The sequence below is a fragment of the Cervus canadensis genome, chromosome 21, assembly GCF_019320065.1.
Source record: "Cervus canadensis isolate Bull #8, Minnesota chromosome 21, ASM1932006v1, whole genome shotgun sequence".
Taxonomy (NCBI): domain Eukaryota; kingdom Metazoa; phylum Chordata; class Mammalia; order Artiodactyla; family Cervidae; genus Cervus; species Cervus canadensis.
The window spans coordinates 2,978,491-2,998,475 of NC_057406.1; the positions used below are offsets into that span (position 1 = coordinate 2,978,491).

A 19,985-nucleotide genomic window follows, 5' to 3' on the forward strand; every position below is an offset into this window, starting at 1 on the left:
CGAGGCAAAGGCACCACTGGATCCCGCCACGTCCTGCCCTGGGGTGTGGGACGTCCAGCCAGAGCACCCACTGTGTGCCAGGCTCTCCTGCGTGGGCCACGGCAGTGGTCCTGAGCTGCAGGTGGGGCAGCGAGGCACATTCACCAACCCTCCTTTTAAAGCTTCTCTGCTTGTTTCACTGAAAAGTCCGTTCTCCCCAAACCACAGAGCAGACATAAAGCCAGGTTGCAGAGGCTCCCTGCCAGCTTCCTGGGGCCCCCTCACCCCCCAGTCAGCTTCTGGGAGTGTGGCTGGCAGCGAGGTCCCAGGGGCGTCTGAGGAGGCACATCTCCAGATGAACCTGCACCAGCAGGCTAAGAACCGGGCGCTGCCCGCCTGCTGAGGGGACTCGGGGTGTGGACAGGCGGCCCAGTGGGCAGGTCAACATCCCGCTGTGCCCACAGTGGCCGGGCAGGGCAACCGCGGGCTCTCCCCGTGCCCCTGCACCGGGGCAGCCATCCTGGCGGGGGTCCTCCCAGACGAGACTCTGGGAGCAGGCAAGGCGATCAGCAGAGCCGTCAGCTTCTCCCCCCGCCGCATTCTAACGCCTCCCTGGAGCACTCTCACCGCCCCCAAGGCAGCACAAGCTGGCACGGGTGCACACACTCACAGCCTCCATGTGCGTGCACTGTTCCCGGCCACGACGTGGGGGCAGGGCTGCACCTGGCCCTGGGGGGGCCGCTGGACACTGGCAGGCGGCCGCCTGGATCAGCGGGAACGGGGCTGAGCCCAGCCCAATAGCCAAGGCGGGCCCTCCGCTCCCGTCCTCTGACGAGACCCCCGGCAGAGAAAGGAGGGCCCGCCCGGCACTGGCTGTGTCCTCACCGCAGGGCCCCCAGGCTGCCTCCGGAACCAGGGCCCCACGGCCCCGGGGTGACCGGGAGCTGGCTGCTGCGGGCACAGGTGGCGAGTGTGTGTGGGCTGCAAGACCGTGCACGCACATGCACACACTCGTGACGCAGGGAACGCACACAGAGTGAGGCCCGAGAAGCAACAAACGAACATGCGGGCATCGGGGCGCACAGCGTCCCCTCCAGCTGTTCCTCCAGCCTGACTGTGCCTCCCACTGAGCGACGCACCGCCTGCGGTCTGGGCTGTGTCCAAGGCTACCCCGAGCTCCAGCCAACAGCCCGTCCACCCGGCCTGGCTGCCCCCACCGCCGTCCACAGCCCTGATGTCCCCCCTTGTCCCTCCTGCCATCCAGCTGCTCACCCGGAGGTCACACTCTGACGCCACAGGAGCCACGCTCCGGGAGAACCCCCAGGGCCGCCTCGGGCCCTCTCGGCCCACTGCACCTGCGCCTTCCTGCCCTGAGGCCTCGCTCTTCCCCTACCCCACCATCCTGGGGCGAGACCTCTGCACCCCAACCCCCAGGTCTCCTCCACCTCCAACGCCTGCCCCGTGCCGCCCACACTCCGCAGCAGCGCTGGCCCTGACCCTCAGCACTGTCTCCCTCTCCACCTTCAGCCAGTTCCGAGAGCTGGCTGCGGGCGTCCGTCTGTCCCCCGACACTCAGCGCCAGCTCCCGAGGGCAGGGCCCCCGGACTCTGTTCGCGGTTCGCCCCAGCACCAACCACAACAGGTGGTTCAGGAAGACTGGCCGAGCAAAGAACTACGTGGGTACCTGACGTCAGTCACCCCGACTCACAAGGACCCTGCGGGGAGGTCAGATTCCCCGGGGATGAGACAGGAGGTGAGTCACGGATCCGCGCCGGTCACGCACCAGCTCCCAGGCTGCACGGCCTCGCCCTCCTGCCGTCACAGGCCCTGCAGGCAGGCTGTCCTCCAGCCCCGGGCCCTGAAGGGCCATCAACTCAAGCCCTTGATTCCGGAATGAACAGCTCCCGGCCACCCACCTGCCCCCTAAACAATCCCCTTCCCCCCAGAGCCAGTTCCCACACAGAAGCTCTCCACCCTAAAGCCTGGCCCTGGGGCTCACGTGGGTAAGAGGACCACCCGGGTGACCCTGCAGCTGGCCTCCCTCCCCCACATCACAGGCTGAACGTCCAGTGACAGGGCCGTGTGCCGTGCGTGCAGAGGACCTCGGGGCCCGGCTGCCACCAGGCGGTCACCCATGGGCCTCGGAGGCGCAGGTTCTGCCAGCGGCCAAGTCACACTCCCATTCACAGACACGCGTAACCACAGAAGCCTCCAAGGATTGTTTCCCTGAGCTTCGAAAAAAGGCGGCCTTTGCACGGGAAAAGACTGAGTAGACGCTGAGAGCAGAGTGAGCCGTTACGTTCTGTTCGCTGCCCGTCCGCAAGCTCCACACGGAGCCCCAGCAAACACAGCCGCGCCGCCTGAGGCCGGAGGGACACTGCGGCCAGAGGCACTTCTGTGGGCGTCGCCCAGGTCAGCGCTTTGCTCCTCCAACGTCGGCAAATGCCACTTACGTCGCGAATGTGATGTGAAGATAATACCTCCCACTGTCTCCCGAAGCTCTCTAACTGCCTTACGAAAACAGGCAACTTATGGCTGTTTTCTCCTGCCACCAAATACAAATCCCGTAACTGTTTAACTTGGAAAGCTTTGGTTTTCACCTTTTGGTGTGAGACTTCATACTTACATAGAATTTTAATGAAAAGCAAGGAAAAAAACAGAATCCCACAACCGAACAGAGGAATCCAGTTTCTTTTAACCTTTCACTTTATCCATACGTACTCACCTGCCCACACATCTTGAAAACTTCATTTTTAAGTATGATTTTAATTTCCCAAGTTACTCTGATGACAAAGTCCACAGGAGATTCTAACTGAGGGCTCGGGTCCTGACCCAGAGCTGCAGTTCCCACCAGGCAATCTAGTTTTCACGAGTGATTCCCGTGCCGCCTAGGACTAGATCAGGGGGTGTCTGGTGAGAGGTGATCAGATGGGTCTCCGCTGAGCCAGGACAAACCAGCACCCCGGCCTCCGGCCGTGATCACTGAGGCGGCAAACAATTCACCCACAGCCGGCTCAGAGCTCACCAGCGGGACGTGACACACGCCCGGGGGCCTTACCCGTCCCAGAGCATGTCTCGAGCTCCGGAGGAGCACGCCAGCTCCCGAGACGGGGGACGCGGCGCCCGCATGCCACGCGGGACCCCGGGGCGGGTCCTGGACTAGGAGGGAGGCGTAAGCGTGCCCGTCACCGGGATGAGCGTCGTCAGAACTGCGGGTGGGCCGAGCCCGGGACGACGGGGCCGCGGCGACGCCCGGAGGAGGCCTTTGTCCTCAGGAGGGGATGAGGTCTTGAGGAGCGGAGGGTGCGACTTCTCCAAGTGACTCAGAGGGTTGAGGAAAAGCACGGACACACGTGAGCATGCACGCGGAGAACGAACCAGGCGGAAGGTAAACGGCTGGTACGGCCGGGCAAAGAGCACAGGGGGGCGCGTGCACCGGCCCCGCGCCTTTCCCGTGCGTCTGAAGTCACATCGGAACAAGAAGCCTAACACAGACAGTAAGCTGGACCGCTCTGGACGGCGACACCTGGAACCGTGCGAAGGTGGAGGCGGGGAAGGCGAGCTGGAAAAGGAGAAAGGCTCTTCCTCCCGCTGCACCCTCCGTGCTGTGAAACTCTAACGTGTGCGCCCAGAAGAGAAACGAAAGTGAACCAAGAAGGGCAGCTGGACGGGAGCGGCACCTTCGGGGCCACGGGACCTTCCCGAAGCCGCCCCCCTCCAGCCCCCGGCCCCAGGAAGGAGGCTGCTCAGCCCCAGGTTCACAGGCCCGGCCCGGGGCCAGCACCTCCATCCGTGGGCCTCACGCGCCACCTGCTGGCCGCACAGGGCACTGCCCGCCACGGCGCCCAGCCTTCAGCGTGACTGAGCTCCTGGGACCGCAGCCACCCGCTCCTCCCAGGAGCTCCAGCATCCGGCATAGTGCCCGGCGCCCAGGGGCACCTGGCAGGCGTCACACGCAGACGTGGAAGCACCTCCTATGCGTGGAACTCCAGCAGGACCGGACAGCAAGCACGGGCCGCAGGGCCCAGCTGCCCCACGAGAAGCTCGGCGGGACTGTCTGGCCCCCCAGCCAAGCCCGGCCTTGACCCCCACCCCGCGCCGGCTCACTCTACAGCCAGTCCCACTCCACGCCGGCCCGCTGCCCCCGTCAGACGGTGCACCGCCAGCCACCCCAAGCAGGTCTCAGTCACCGGCCCTGGTCACCACCACGACCACCATGAAGCACAAGGAAGGACATCCGGCCGGCCGGGCGGCCTCCCACGGCAGCACTAAGGAGCCAGGAGAGCACGTTAAGAAAATCATCAAAGAATGCTCATCACCCCCAACTAAAAATAAGTTTAAAAAAAAAACACTGTACAATGATTATCTTACAATTAAAAATTTTAAAAATTTTTTAAATGCTCATCAAATTGCACTGGAAGCACATTAATAAACACATCTAGAGTAAACTTTCAGGACAAGCAGCTCTCCTCCTAGTGACTTACCCGCATGAAATACAACAGATCGATTTCTGACCTAGTAAATTACACAGGCAACCTGTGCACTAAGGGGGAGCAGGCCGTGCCTTTCAAATCCTGGCCTCCTGCAGAAATGAGCACGGCCTAGAGTGGCCAAGCCCACAGGGACTCACCCCCGGGACTCATCACAGGGACTCACCCCGGGGACTCGCCCTGGGGACTCGCCCCCAGGACTCACCGAGGTCTGTGTTGGGGCCCGCAAGCAGGTGCTTGAACTTGTCCAGCCGAGAGGCCTCTCTTTCACTTAAGGCCGAGCTGCTGAGGGTGCTGGGCTCAGGCGTCCCGCCCAGCGCCACCGTGGCCGCGTGCGGGAGAGACTGGGACCTCTGCAGAGGGATGGCGTCGCTGGCGCTTCCTGTAGGGGGGTGGGGGGAGAAGAGAGGTGAGGTCCCGGGGCTCGGCTCACGGCCAGGTGCCCACCAGGAGGCCTGGCGCCCGCCCACTGCAGTCCCACCCCACCCTCACCGAGCAGCGCAGAGCTGCCTGCTCGAGGCAGAGAACTAGCCGGCTCCCACGCAGAGCCCACTGCCCTCCTGGTCACTCCTCAGGGAAACAGACACGCCACGAGGGGCAAAACAGGGAGGAGCAGAAAACCACAGCACACGTCAGGGTCGGCAGCCGGGGCTCCCCAGAGGGCCCGCCCGGGCGACACGCCAGAGGATCGGGGGGTGCAGGGCTGGGGCAGCGTGCCTGCACGGGTCGCCCAGGCCTGGGCACGCAGGGAGGCTACCAAGGCCCATGGCAAGGGCACCGTGACTTTCTGAACATCCCAGGCCTCCCCCAGCTCAGGAGGGAGGCCAGGCCGGGACCAGCACCCGGAGAAAGCAAAGGAAGCCAAGCGCCCCCGCAGGTGGGCTGAGGAGCCACCGGAGCGCACCCAGCCGCTGAGGCAACGTGAGACAGCGCGTGGCACCCAGGCCCGGGCATGGGCAGGGGCAAGAGCGGGGCCCCCCGGGTCACGGGACAGAGAGCCCGCGGGGACGGCAGGGGACCCATAGCACGAGGCCCTGAGCGGCTGCAGACCCGCAGACCTGCGTCCCCACGAGCAACCACGGCGTCCAGAGCAGAAGTCTAGAGTAAGAGCTAAACTCTAGGAGACGGGGCAAGGCACACACAACGTAGAGTGAACGTACCAACGCTGACTTCCAGCAGCAGCTGCCCAACAGAGCAGGGACACGGCTCCCTCCCCGCGCAGAGCAGAGCCTTCACCCCAAACGCACTCCCGTGGGGGCCCCGAGGCTACCGAGGAGCAAAACGACCCTCGCCTCCGGGCAGAATCGGCCCAGTTAAGCTTTCCAGAGCGCCTGGGAAAGTGGGCGCAGCAGTGAGGGTGAGGGTGCCTCCTCGCCTGGGGCTGCCCTCGCCTGCAGGAGCTCCCACACTGGCCTCCTCTCAGGGAGGAGGCGCTGGAGCTGGGGGGGTGGGGGGGTGGGCAGAGATGGGGGGACCAGAGGCCCCCCTCCAGGGGAACGCCCCTCCCCTGCACCTCAGGATTCTCCAGAAGGTGTCGCAACAAATACAGGTCCACGAGACATCGCGGATAAACGTGCTGTTTTATTTACCTCAACCTCAGAGACACCCCGTGTGACTTCACTCAGACACTAAGGGCCCACGCATCCCTGAGCCGAGCTCTGAGGCAGGATCTGGGAGATCAGGCGAGAGCAACAGCCCCCGAGGAACAACAAGACCTCCAGCCAGGCCCCCCATCACTGTGAGCAGAAAACCCACCACCGCCCCACCTCCAGGGTCCCCGAGGGTACGAGTCCACTGCCACCTCTCGTGTCCACACAAGACCTGCTCACAGCTGAGCCATGGGCAGCCGCAGGGACAGCCCTCGCCTGGCCGATGCCCACCAAGCCCATCCCGGCCAGTGACACACTTTGCCACTAACCCAGCGATGCCCCAAGTCAGGCAGAGTGCCTCCAACTTCAGGTACGAAGGCAAGAGACGTTTATGAATAGCGTCAGGGCAGCCAGAATGTGGAGCGCTGGCCCAGAAGCCAGTCGACGAGTCCGCCGTCCGCCTCCGCCGAGCTGGGAGGCGGCCCTCCCCAGGGCTGGAGGCCCGAGCCACTGGTGGCAGGGAGGCCCTGCACGCGCCGTGCAGGGTGACGCGCCCACAGCGGGCCTGCTGGGCTCCCCACAGACGCTGGAGAAGCCGTGGGTGCCCTCTGTGCCCCCACGGAGGACTGCTCCAGGGCATGCCGAATTCCAAACCGCCGCTCACAGGAGCAAAGAAGTCAAACGGACCTCGCGGGTCTCGCCCGAGCAGAGAAGGCCCCGCTGGCCCAGCAGGACGGTGTGGCTGCCACCCCACATGGGCAGCAGGTCCTAAGGGCAGCTTGGGTTACATCAGCGGCGTCTACGCAACTGCGCAGGACACCCAGGAGAAACCTCGGGGACTGGAGAGTGGTCCCTGCTGCCAGGGATCGAAGAGTTGCGGCCTCAGCAGAGCCCACCGCAGGAGGAACCCAGGGCCTGGGACTGCATGCCCTACCCAGGCGCATGGGATGCGATCAGAGTGCCCGTCACAAGCCACAGGAATCCTACATCTACCTGGAAAGGCTCAAACGGTTCCCTTCGGTTTTTAGGCTCAAATACGTCAAAGTTCACTTCGTGTGAAAGAAAAATAGTTTAGATTCCAATGTGAAAACTGGTCAAAAAATAACTCATGCTATTCCACAAAGAAGATGGTAACGCTGAAGTTAATTCCTGGAATGTGTTTTTGAAACCTAGAGCTGAGTATGAAACCTAATTCTGCCCCAGCCAGCAGGCTGCCTCAGGCTGCGCTGATGACCTCATTTTCTTCTCTGTAAACAAGGGGTGAGCCCCCGAACCCCCAGAGACGTCGGGGGGAGGGACCATGCGGGCTATGGCTGCACTACCGGCCCCACACCCCCACGCTCACCCCTTACCTCCCCATCACCTCAGACCTCACACCCCCACACTCACCCCTTACCTCCCTGACACCTCAGACCCCACACCCCCACACTCACCCCTTACCTCCCCGACACCACAGACCCCACACCCCCACACTCACCCCTTACCTCCCCGACACCACAGACCCCACACCCCCACACTCACCCCTTACCTCCCCGACACCTCAGACCCCACACCCCCACACTCACCCCTTACCTCCCCGACACCACAGACCCCACACCCCCACACTCACCCCTTACCTCCCCGACACCTCAGACCCCACACCCCCACACTCACCCCTTACCTCCCCGACACCACAGACCCCACACCCCCACACTCACCCCTTACCTCCCCGACACACAGACCACACCGCCCACACTCAACCCCTTACTCCCGACCCAACATGACCCCACACCCCCACAACTCAACGCCCTTACCTCCCTGACACCACAGACCCCCACACCCCCCCAGTCACCCCTTGACACCACAGACCCCACACCCCCACGCTCACCCCTTACCTGCCTGACACTGCCGGCCCCAGAGGCCACTCTGACCACTGGATTCAGGATCTCAGCCCGCATCCCACCCTGCTCTGGGACCATCCCACCTGTTCTGACCCCGGCACCTGTTGCCTTCCGGCACCCAGGCCTCCTCACACATCACGAGGAGGCTGCTGTCCATCCCCTCGCCAGAACGGACGCTAAAGGCGACAAGGGCTCCCTGGGGCATCCACGCCCTGAGAACGCGGCCTGAGCCGTCACAGGTTAAACAGCCCTGTTGTCTGATGTCTCAGCCCCTCCAGCACAAAGAGAGCAAAAGTGACGAAGAGCGCCAGGCACGTGGATGGAGACACGGGCAAGAGCTAACCTCGCAGACTTTAGAATCGGAAGCTGGCGATTCCAGAGAGCAGACACCCGCCCTGCAGACGCTGAGCCCACGTGTCGGGGACCTGGCGGGGGATCATCTGAACTGGCCGGTGGGGAGATCCAGCCCTGAACACGAGGCTGGGCCAGCCCCTGGGCTGGAAACGCCCCCTGAGGGCGTCCTGAGACAGGGCGGGGTCCCCCAGCGGCCCACAGAAGCTCCCGCCCGGCCACGCCATCTGGAGGGAGATGCACTCAGCCAGGAGGACGAGAGGAAGCGCAGCTGCCTCTGCTGACCAGGAGCCCCGCGGCTGCTGGATCTCCGAGCCCCCGAGGGCTGGGACCCTCCCCGCCCTCCCCGGGGAGAGGGCTCCAGGCCTCCTTCCAGAAACCCGCCCGCCTCTCCCCACCGCCCCCACCTTCAGGACAGGCCGCGTGGCTCTGGCTGACTGACTTCACCAGCCGCAGGTCGCCGCCGGGGGCCTCGGGGGGCTCCGCCGAGCGCTCCGCCGAGGGCCCCGCGGCCCCGGGCGGCCGGGGGCGCGCCTGCCGCTGGCTGTGGTTGCGCAGGACGCGGCGGGCCGTCTCCATGACGACCGCGGTGTTGAGGCGCTCGGCCGCCATGGCCAGGAGCTCGTCATCGTCTTCGCCGGCGTCCCAGGCGTCGCTGGTGTTGCTCTCAAACTCCTGGAACGTGCTGACTCGCTTGGCCTTGGCCGGCGTGGTGGGCGCCCTGGGCGTGGCCTTGAGCAAGCTGCAAAGCAAAAGCGGCCTGTCTTCGCACCCTGGGGGCTAAGCGTGGTCACCCTGGGCCGGGTCAGACCAGCCCCCGGGGGGACAGGTTCACAAGAGAGCTGAGAGTGAAGCGGAAGAGCAAATGCGGCCCGAGGCATCCGGGCTGAGACGGAGCTCCCGGGCTGCAGGGGCCAGGAAGGAGGAGAGGCTTCCCGGGACAGTCACGCTGCCTCTGTGCCCCACAGAGCAACGTCTGAGGACATGCAGCAACGCCCCGCGCCCACAAACCTCTCGCCCCAACACCTTTGCAGACCTCCAGGGGCAGCAGCTGGGGCTGCGGGCGGGGGAGACTGTTCGCAGGACACGGGCCCTCGGCAGGCGGGTCTGGATACGGGACAATTTGAAGGACCCCGCACAGCATGTCAGCACGCAACACGTGCTCCGAGTGTCGGGAGCTTGTCCTCACACGCCCGGTCCTCCAGGGCCACCCCTGCCCCGCACCCACCTCTGGAGAAGGCGCCCAGACACAGACCCAGCAAGCCGCAGGCAGCGGGAGGGAACACAGGACGTCCCTCAACCTGCATCAGCTACAGGAAGTGAAAAAAATTTCTCTCGGGGGCTTTCTGCTTTTCTGAAGGTGTCCTTTCTCAGCTGGTTCAGACAGTAAAGAATCTGCCTGCAGTGCGGGACACCCGGGTTCAATTCCTGGGTCGGGAAGGTGCCCTGGAGGAGGAAACGGCCACCCCCTCCAATATTCCTGCCTGGAGAAGTCCATGGACAGGGGAGCCTGGTGGGCTACAGTCCACGGGGTCACAAAGACTCAGACACGCCTGAGCGACTGGCACACTACTTTCAGCACCGAAGGTTTCACTTGGGTGACGACGTCCAGTTTCTCTCTTGCTGTCGCTGCCCCTAGTATGCTCCAAGAAGCCAGGGCCAGAGCCAAGCTCACAGGTGCGCCAGACCCCACCCCAGCCCCCGGGAGCCCTGCAAAGGCTGCCCTCCTCTGCATGGAGCCCCCTCAGAGGCTGGGCCGTGAAAGGCCAGCAGCGCCTCCCGTAAAGCAGTCGCTTGATTCGTGCTGGCTGAGTGAAGGGCACTCTCCTCCCCGCTGGGAATTCCAGGGAGCTGGGGGGTCACCACACCCCCCAGGCCCAGCCTGAGAAGAGCCTCACGCAGCCCGAGAGGTCACTTACGTGCCGTGGACCAGGGGATCGAAGGGCGGGTGCTGAGCGCCATACACGTGCTGGATGCTGTTCAGAAAGGAAGGGGAATCAATTAGCTTCTCCCGGTGTTCACAAGGGCCCCATGGATGCAGGAAGCAGGCCAGCTCCTCAAACCGGCGCCAGAGGGAGCAACCCCGGCCACCACAGGGTCCCCAGGGCCCGTCGGGAAGGCTGAATGACACCAGACAAGGCCACCCCCACACACACGCAGGGCATTCAGCCTCCCGGCGAACGGGCCTCAGTGAGGCACCCACGGCCCCAAGGGCGTCGCCACAGGGCCTGGGGCATTGGCCAGCCTCTGCTCCTGGCCTAAAAAACTGACCCAGACACAGCCCTCGGGAAGCTCTCACCCGGCACCACTCTGCCCAGAGACGGAATACAGGATTACAAACACAATTTTGTTAAAAGACTGCGTGGTTACATTATAAAGTCTGTGCTCATCAGAGCAGATCTGGAAAAAGAGACGGGGATAGAAGAACTCATGTGGCACGCTGGCCAGCTGAGAGACCCAACGCACAGCCTTTCCTCCCCCCGACGCCCGGCCAGGGGCGGCCAGGGGACCCGAGGCAGGCCAACCGCAGAGAAAGAGAAGAGAGGCTTGGCGGGTACGACCCTGACCCTCAGCTTCCCCCTCTTCTTGTTCAGAACACACACCTGAGGCCAAGAGGGGCCCGGCCATCCCGCCCCATGAGAAACAAACACGAGAAATGAAGCCCCTCATGACGGATGGAGGGGCGGGGGGGCTTAGAATGAAGGTGGGAAGACAGCAGGACTCCGGCGGCTTGGGGCTGTTGGCTCTCAACCCTGGACCACTCCCTAGACTTCCATGGCATGAAATAAGCAAGCCCCTGTTTGCTGAAGCCACGGGCAGGCAGAGTCCTGCCCGCTGTGGTCCAGTGGAGCAGACTGCCTCTGTGAGCCGAGGCAGAGCCTTGCAGGCGCCTGTGCGCTCAGCGGCTCAGTCCTGCCCGGCGCTGCGCGACCCCCTGGACCGGAGCCCGCCAGGCTCCTCTGTCCGAGGGATTTTCCAAGCACGAGTGCTGGAGTGGGCTGCCATCTCCTCCTCCGTGCAGGGTGCATGTATGAAAAGATAAATACAGACACGGAGGAGCTTAGTATACAGATGAAGTCTTCTTAGCGTTTAAAACAAAATGAAGTCCTATCTTGTTTACTCAGTAATATATCAATGCCACAACTATTTCCCCGTATTACTGTTCATCACTCTACTTAAATACATGTACTTTATATCATGTGATACACATGAAAGATATATGCAGCATATTTACACTTTAAAACCTCACACTGCGGGCACAAGGGGTGTCCCCAGACATTTCTCTGCAACGCCCATAAATCTGCAATTATTTCCAAGCTTCCTAAGTTTTCAAAAATCATAATAACATGTCTCCCTGGACAACCTCACCTCTAATTTCACACCACCCCCACCATTATGGTTACACGGTAATTTGTTTCACCAGTGTTGATTGTGAACTCTTTGTTTAAAACTGTGTGTGATTATAAAAACAGCAATAAACTTCTCTGGGGACAATACTTTCACGCAAATGTAACTTCGTGAAGATAAAGTCCTAGAGAAGGCATGCCTGGGACACAAAGGATACACGTGTATCAACGACGTAAACGGCTGACCCCCGACCCACGTGGAGGGTGGGGTGTGGACCTCCGCACGGCGGACAGTCTGAGTGTGATTTCCAGTCGGCGCTCCAGACCTGCAGTCGCTCCCAATCTGTGGTTCTGCGTGCCCGCTTCAGGCCACCTGGATGGTGTTGGGCTGCAGTATTTACTACTGAAAAACACCCATCTGTAAGTGGACCCACGCGGTTCAAACCCATGTTAGCCAAGGGCCCACTGCAGAGCTCATTGCTGTTTGACAGGGGGAAGGGAGTATATAGATGCTCATTGTGTACCTTCCTGATTATTAGGGAGGCTGAGCCATCTTGAAACATCCTTTGTCCATCTGTGCCTTTATAAACTGCCTGTTTGAACTCTGCCCATTTCTAAGAGGTGCCCACCCTTATCTCACTGATCTGTAAAAGCTTCTTTGTAAACAGGACTCCTCTGTCACTGAGGCAGTGAGGTGGGCAGAACGAGGGCCCCAAAAGCGTCGCCTCCCAACCCCAGCACGCATGAACGTGTCACCTCACACTGTAACGGGGAAGAACTTCTGTGTTCCATCAGAAGTTAATCACCAAAGGGATGTTGCCTATAAGCTTTAATTACACATAATGGCCCATCTCTGGGAACCGTGCCTCCCAGGGAATGAGCGTTGGGCTAAAACACCTTTGTTTCACTCACTCACAGGAACCACCTCACCAGGCCCACCTGTGAATGACTGCGGGAGGCAGAAATTCACACATCCCCTCCGGAGGCTGATGGGAACCAGGAAGTGTGCGACCTACACCCTCCCCTTTGAGTATAAAAGGGGCCTGAATTCTAACTCAGGCAAGGCTGGGAGTGATGCGTACACTCGCGTTCTTCTTGGTTTGCTGGATTTCCGAACAAAGTCATCATTCCTGCCCCAACCGCTCGCTGGGGCCTGCAGTGCAGCGTGCGGGATGAGCTCGGACTAACAAACCTGGGGGACTCATCGAGGAGCCTGGCTTGCTCGTGTCCAGCCAGCCTGGCTGGGGAACTTCCGGGTGAGGAGGGCCCTGGCAGCTGCCTGGACCACTTGTCCCGAGGATCTGCACCCCCAAAGTTCCCTGAAACAGCACCGGCCACCCCAGCACGCGGCAGCTGGAGGAAGGAGTCAAAGCTGGGGAGCCACACAGACTCTCTTTACCAGGGTGAGTAGCTCCGGTGTGTACAACCAGGAACTATTTCCTCTCCGTTTGGAGCTTGTTTTTCTAGAGTAAGCCAACTTGGTTTGCAGCTGTATTCGAGTGGGGCACCCTGCTGGAGAGAGGAAAGAGGTGCTGGACTTGTACCCCATTTGTGAGCCGGCCGGTTGGTGTCTGGGATGCTGGCATTTGGGCGTGCCGTTTGTGCTTTGACTGTCTTGAAAAAGAGGGAGTGTGGCAATTATCCCTGGAGAAAGTCCTCTGGGGTGCATTTTGGACCAGGATCTGAGCACAGCTCTGAACCCACGGGTGAGAGGAGGGGGCCGTGGCACCTGTCAGGATCCCCACTGGGGTCCGGGCAGGGTTTCCTTGGGGCCCTGTGCACCGCGGACTGCGACTCTCGCTGCATTAATTACATCACTTAGGTCTCCCGTGTTGCTGGGATATGTAAAACTCCAAGACCAAAAGAGGGTTTATTTAGGCTTCTGCTTATTCTTTGGTTTCCTCTTGTTCGGTGCTGTTTGTCCACTTACAGCCAAATCAGTTTTGTGATACTTAACTTTTCTTGATATCAAGTGTGGAGAAAAGGAAGAAAACCTGTCGGTTTTTGTCCAAGAGTGAGACATTCTGAGAAGAGGGAGGGTTGGTTCCTAAGGGAGGTTTTGGTTCCACCAAAAGCTAGAAATAGAAGTGTCTTTTCCATAAATACTAGTAAAAGGGTTTAACTTGTAGACATATGACCCTGGTTTGTACCATCTGCTAGAGGCTCAATTTGAATCCACTCTTTTATAACTGATGGGTTTCACACTGCTGTACCTGATTCATAGTTAAAATTTTTGAGGTTACAGCGTTTGCATGTTTGTACATGTGTCAGAGGTATGGCACCAACCAGGTTAATTTGTAAAAGAACTATTTAATTGGCTTAAAGGAAATTTAATTGCTTACATGAATACTCAAATACAAAAAACTGGCCAGAATGAGTTTCAGGTTCACATGATCTAGGAAATACTCAGTATTGAATTAGTATCTGGTGTGAAAGTTTTGCTTACGCTTGCTAGTTTGATACAGATGTCTTTAGAGTCATCAACACTAAGTATAATACTTTTACTATACCTAGGTTTATTAGACAATAATACCTCATTCCTGTTACAAAGACTGTCATCAAGAAAAATAATAATGTGACAAAGCTGTTAAGTCAACAAAGGTAAATGAAGCCAAGGTCTTTGGAGTAAAAACCCTATGGGAATGATGTTTTGGGAATGTCGAACTAGATAATCCAGACTTTCATGACTTAGAAGGAAGACTGAACTTAAAATCTTAAACGTAAAGTGGCACAAAACCTGAATTTTTGGTTCTCTAAGAGGACAATGTTTTCTTAAAATATTGAACTGCTTTTGGTAACTGTTTCTTTAAGTGAGCTCTATGTGCCATTGATCTTTTGTCACAGGTTAAAATTTTTTGATAATTTTTTACAGACTTCCCAAAGATCAAGTTCCAAGTAGGGTTCATCTGACCTCTAGTTAACTTTTGCCAGAGGGTCCCTGGAACACCTCAAATTATTTGTTTTCTCTCCATCTCAGAGGAATATTAAACTATTTGGGCTTACTGGGTGTGTTTGAATTGCATGGGAGGCACTGTCAAATGAGTGGTGATAAAACATCCTTAGAATGTATCATATGGGTAAATGTTATTTAAATACACATTCTAGAAATTATATGGAACTCCTAAAATCCTGGCAAATCATATCAGTCATAATCTTAGTAATTATCTTGGTTGTCTGTCACAGGAGTAATCAAGTTTCTGTTCACTGTTACCTGTGGTTTTACAGTGGCTTCTGATTGAGTCTATGTTGTTCTATGAAAGAGCAGGGAAGAATAATGACCGTTAAGTGTAAGCCATTTGTGCTATTACATCAGGGAAAATAAGAAGGAAGGGAATGAGTGAGGGCCTGGTGCTTCAAACCGTAACTCCTCTGGTTGAGCAGATGTCCCAGCCGCTCTGGCTGTTATGCCAATATACCCGCCCTTTCCACCCCTTCCGTTTCTACCAAGCCCCAGTTCCTGACACAGGGGCCCAGGACTCCTTGCGCCCCATGGGAACCAGTTAGAAAATCCTGTGTTAGTTTCTAGGGAATAAGGACTTGGTGGAGTATCGTCATCTAAGAACCAACAGGGCATCTAATTTGAGCCAGGAGTCACTTCTGAGTCAGGGCGATTTCCTTACATCATTATCTCATAGGGGCTTAAATGCAAACCACCAGCAGGCTGGCTTTCTCAGGCTTCTTTAAATGGGAAGATCGCAACTCTCCTTATGAGGAGGGTCCGCTACACCTGAAGGCCCCTTGGCAGCAACCAGAGCTGAACCAAACTGGGGGCCAGTGAGGGAAGAGGCCCTTACCAGACCCCTACTTACCAGTGCGTCTTGGCAGGGCCTTGGAAAGGGAAACCAAAGCAAGAGAGTTTGAACAATATTCAAGAACTTCAGCCAAACAAATGAAGGCCTCTCTGAACTTTTGCAAAGAATTTACTGGGCCTACAGACATCATACTAAAGCACATCCCAAGGCCCTGGAAACACTAGCATGGTCAATTTGACCTTCTGGGACAAAGTGCCTCAGATATCAGGAGGAAGTTGCAAAAATCAGCTGGTACATTTGGAATGAACCCTTCTCATTTGGTAGATGTTGCTTTTATAAAGTATTCAACAGGGAACAACAAGAGAGAAATGCTAAACAAAAAGGTGCTTTTTGGCAGTGACACTGGATTTTTGGAAGGCAGTGTAACTCTAAGGAGAAGTAAGTCCCGTTGGAACAGTGCCCCCACTGTGAGGAGGAGGAACACCAGAGAACAGACTGGCCTCTGCTAAAACAGAGGGACAATTAAAGATGAGAGCCTCTCACAGGCGTTAACAGGCAGATGCATGCAGAAGAGGCCCAGGGGCTCCCTTGGCCTGGAGGAACCTCACCCCCACGGGAGCCGAGACACTGACGTGGGGAGTGAGCTGATTACCTCCTGACAGATTTCACCCTGGAGTTTTCACCGGAACAGCTTGACATCAGGGTCCCATCAGAACACACTTTAAGCCTACAGATGGAGCTCGTGAAAATCCCAGAAAAGCAGACAGAGCTCTTTCCTCCAGGGTCTTAAACATAACCCAAAGACCACTGGCAGACCTCCCCAGACGGGGACTCAACACAGAGGAACCTGCCCACTGAGGACTGAAAAACAGACTTGACTCACGTGCCTCACAACATCTCAGATAACCTGCTGGTGTCTGTGGGCACCTGCAGGATGGGTGGAAGTATATCCCACCTGGAGGCAGTCTGCAGTGGTTAAAGCCTTCCTTGGGGAAATCGTCCCGATTCGAATCAAGGCACCAAAACAACTCACATCCTGGAGAACAGTCAACAGGAAAAGCCAAGAAAACGAATCATACCTTGAAGAGGAGCGTCGCTAAAATGTCGAGAGACACTTTAACTTGGGCTAAGGCCTTGCCAACTGCCCTGTTACAGGTCAGGGGCTCCCAGAAGCAGGCTTAAATGAAGCCCCTTTAGAAGCCATTCCAACTGTCGGCACAGACAGGAGAATCTAAGTGCTAGAAGGCTTAGTGGTTGCAAATCATATTAAAAGGCTGGGCTCTACACCATTCATGAGGCTGCCTGCAACAGGTCTGCCCATCCATGAAGCAGATGGTAATTCCACTGTAGTTGGGGAAGCGGCGACCAACCTGTGTAATTGTGTCCAAACAAACAGCACAGGAATTTAGGGTATGCATCAGGAACTGGAAGCAAAACCTCAAAAGTTCAATTACAAATTAGACAAAGTACCAAGAGGTTTCCCTGGTTCAAACAGCTGTAGATTAAAGGGACTGCCTGAAGACGCTAAGGCGTATCTGCCGCCTCCGTTCAGCGGACTGGCCTTCGCTCCTTGACCCACAGGAGCGTGGGAGGGACGCTGACAGTGGGGCCTGTAACAGAAGAGACTTCGTTCTCTCACAAGTGAATCGCTAAAGGGCGGTCGCCGATGAGCTTAAACCACACATAACGGTCATCTCTGGGAACCCTGCCTCCCCAGGAATGAGCATTACGCTTTACTAGCTCACAGGAACCTCGTGACCAGGCCCACTTGTGAACGGCAGCAGGAAGAGGAAATTCACACACCCCCTGATGAGGCTGATGGGAACCAGGAAGTGTCTGACTTCTGCTCCCTCCTCTTTTAGTATAAAAGGAGCCCGAATTCTAGCTCAGGCATGATGGTTCTTTGGAGCAGGAACCTACCGTCTTCTCGTTTTGCTGGCTTTCCAATTCAGGTCGCTGTTCCTTGTCCCAGCAACCCATCTGGATTACTGGCCTGTCGAGCAGCAAGCAGTGTGAGCTTCGACTCGGGAACAACATGGCAGAGGGGGCCCTGCAGACACGACCAGGGGCACACGCCTGGGAGCGCAGCCTGCATCATCCGGGTGGGTTCAATCTCATCAAAGTCCTCAAGAGGAAAGCCTCCCCACCTATGGTCAGGGGGTCGTGACCGAGGAGGAACGCTCGGCGTGAGGCTGCGTGGCTGGCTGGGAATGTGCACAAAGGGGGCTGCAGTCAAGGAGTGCAGGCAGCCTTGAAGCTGGAGAGGTGAGGAGAGACCTTCTCCCCTAAAGACTCCAGAAAGCCCTGCCAACACCGTGGTGTTAGCCCAGGGAGGCCTTATGCAGACCTGACCTCCAGAGCTGTAAGGTAATAAATGTGTGTTGTTATAAGCCAGGAGGCTTGTGGTAATTTGCTTCTGCAGCAATAGGAAACTAACAGAGGTAGCAAACCTGTTTTCCTGGCATGTGGGAGCCTTAAAGGTTAAGTCATCACACTTAAGGGCTTCCCTGGTGGCTCAGTGGTAAAGAATCTGCCTGTCCATGCAGGAGAATGTGGATTTGATCCCTGGTCCAGGAGGATCCCCTGGAGACAGAAATGGCAACCCAGTCCAGTATTTTTGTCCAGGAAAAGCCCATGGACAGAGAAGCCTGGTGGGGTACAGTCCATGGGGTCACAAAGAGTCAGACGTGACTGTGGGACTGAACAATAACATCATCACACTTTTATCCTTACGGAGAGCTCTGCTCTGAGGACAATACTTGGAAAAGCCCACCCCACTGCCCCAGTCCATTCAGGCTGCTGTAACAAATAGCATGCACTGAGCAGCTTATACACAAGATCTGGTGGCCATGCAGGCTGGGAAGCCCAGGATGGAGGCGCCTGCAGATCTGGAGCCTGGGGAGGGCTCTCTTCTCGGTCTGCAGACAGACGTCTTCTCCTGGCACCCTCTCCTGGCAGAAGGGGACAGAGCCCTGAATGTGTCATACACCTACCAGGGCTGGCGGGGTCCCAGCTGATGGCCTGCCCCAACTGCTAGATGCCTGAGGGGCTCAGGCCCCCACCTTCAAGACTTCCCAGTGACACCCCGAGCCTTCTCTTTTTTTGCCAGAAACAGTCTCAGCCTGCCTAGGTCAAGCACCACCCACCTGTCCTGGTCCTGTTCTGAAATTCCCATGGATGTCTCTGTGACCTGGGCGGAAAAGTTTCCAGTTTTCAGAATCCAAAGATCTGGGTTCAAGACCCAACACTTAAACGGTGGTAAGAGCGCTAACCAAGTACTTGCTCAGAGCTTTCCTTCCTCATCCAGGAAATGGGAATAGGAATGTATACGCAAGGAGATAGCCTTGTTAATGGCACTCTGAACACTGCAAAGTGACTGACGGACAGTATTTACCAATATTAGCAATCAATCTTTACATGAACGCCTGCATTCTTCCGTGGTGCCCCTCTGCGTTCACACGGCTCATCGCCAGCAGCCCACGCCCTGCAGGTCCTGTTCCCCAAGTCCAAGCACTGCCACCTACCGCAGGCCCCGCCACTCCAGGACAGCAGGAAACCCACGAACCCTTCACCAGCAAACACCTGTGATCATTGAGCAGAAAACGCTCCAACAAAGTTCAAGCTCAGACCAAAAGGAACCTCATTTTATCTTATTAAAATTACATTTCTATTTGGTCTTGCATCATGAAAGAGAAAAACAGGCTTCAATGAAAGCCTTTCTTAAAGAATAAGTGGCAACTAACACACCTACCTCATTTCAGATAATGAAATCTTTAATAGATATGTTAACCCATAAACTTTTTAATAGATTATACTGCTTTAAAACACTGAAGCAGTTCACTGAACCCTAATGATTCCTTATAAAATGCAGATCAACGTGACCCAATTCCACTGCCAGCTACACGCTGAAGAAATCATTGCACAAGTACGTAAGGGAGATAGGTTCGGCAACGTCTGTAATGCCACAGAGAAAAAAATGTTAAGAAAAATCTAGATGTCCGTTATCAACTGAATAATAAATTTAAAGAACTGAAATACACGCATATAATAGAATACCAGCCACAGTAAACGTGAAGGAACGAATCAAAATGGGGAAATTCATTAACGTGACAGTGAAGAGTTGAATACACACACAAGATGTTAGTCACTAAGTCGAGTCCAGCTGTTTTGTGACCCCATGGGCTGTAGCCCGCCAGGCTCCTCTCTCCATGGAGTTCTCCAGGCACGCAGACACTGGAGTGGGTAGTCGTTCCCTTCTCCAGGGGATCTCCCAACCCAGGGATGGAACCGGGTCTCCTCACTGCGGGTGGGCCCTTTACTGTCAGAGCCCCCAGGGAAGCCCCTGGTGGGAACAGACCCCACCCACGGTAACTAAGAGTCTGCACGCAGCAACAAAGGTCCCTCACGCGGCACCGAAGATCCTGCAGGCCACAACGAAGGTCCAGGGCAGGCAAATAAAAAAGATTTTTTAAGTGAAACTTGAAAAGGACTAATTTGTTTACCAGCAGGCAACCGTGGGGACCAGGAGCAGAGTTTTCTGGGCCCCATCTGTCAACATCCTGAGGACCACAAACATCCTGAGCACCCAAGGAGGACT

At 57.1% G+C, this 19,985-nt stretch overlaps 1 protein-coding gene across 2 annotated transcripts in view; it reads right to left on the reverse strand.

The window, feature by feature from the left end:
- TBC1D22A (TBC1 domain family member 22A) overlaps positions 1-19,985 on the reverse strand; it is a 259,325-nt gene that overhangs the window by 227,931 nt on the left and 11,409 nt on the right. The window contains exons 2-4 of one of the 2 annotated variants that reach the window (XM_043439878.1): positions 10,209-10,265; positions 8,697-9,031; positions 4,675-4,851 (exon numbers count right to left, since the gene is read on the reverse strand). In XM_043439878.1, coding sequence (XP_043295813.1) covers positions 4,675-4,851; positions 8,697-9,031; positions 10,209-10,265 — 569 coding nt within the window. The remainder of the gene's footprint in view (positions 1-4,674; positions 4,852-8,696; positions 9,032-10,208; positions 10,266-19,985) is intronic. The other variant, XM_043439879.1, reaches the window with a different exon arrangement.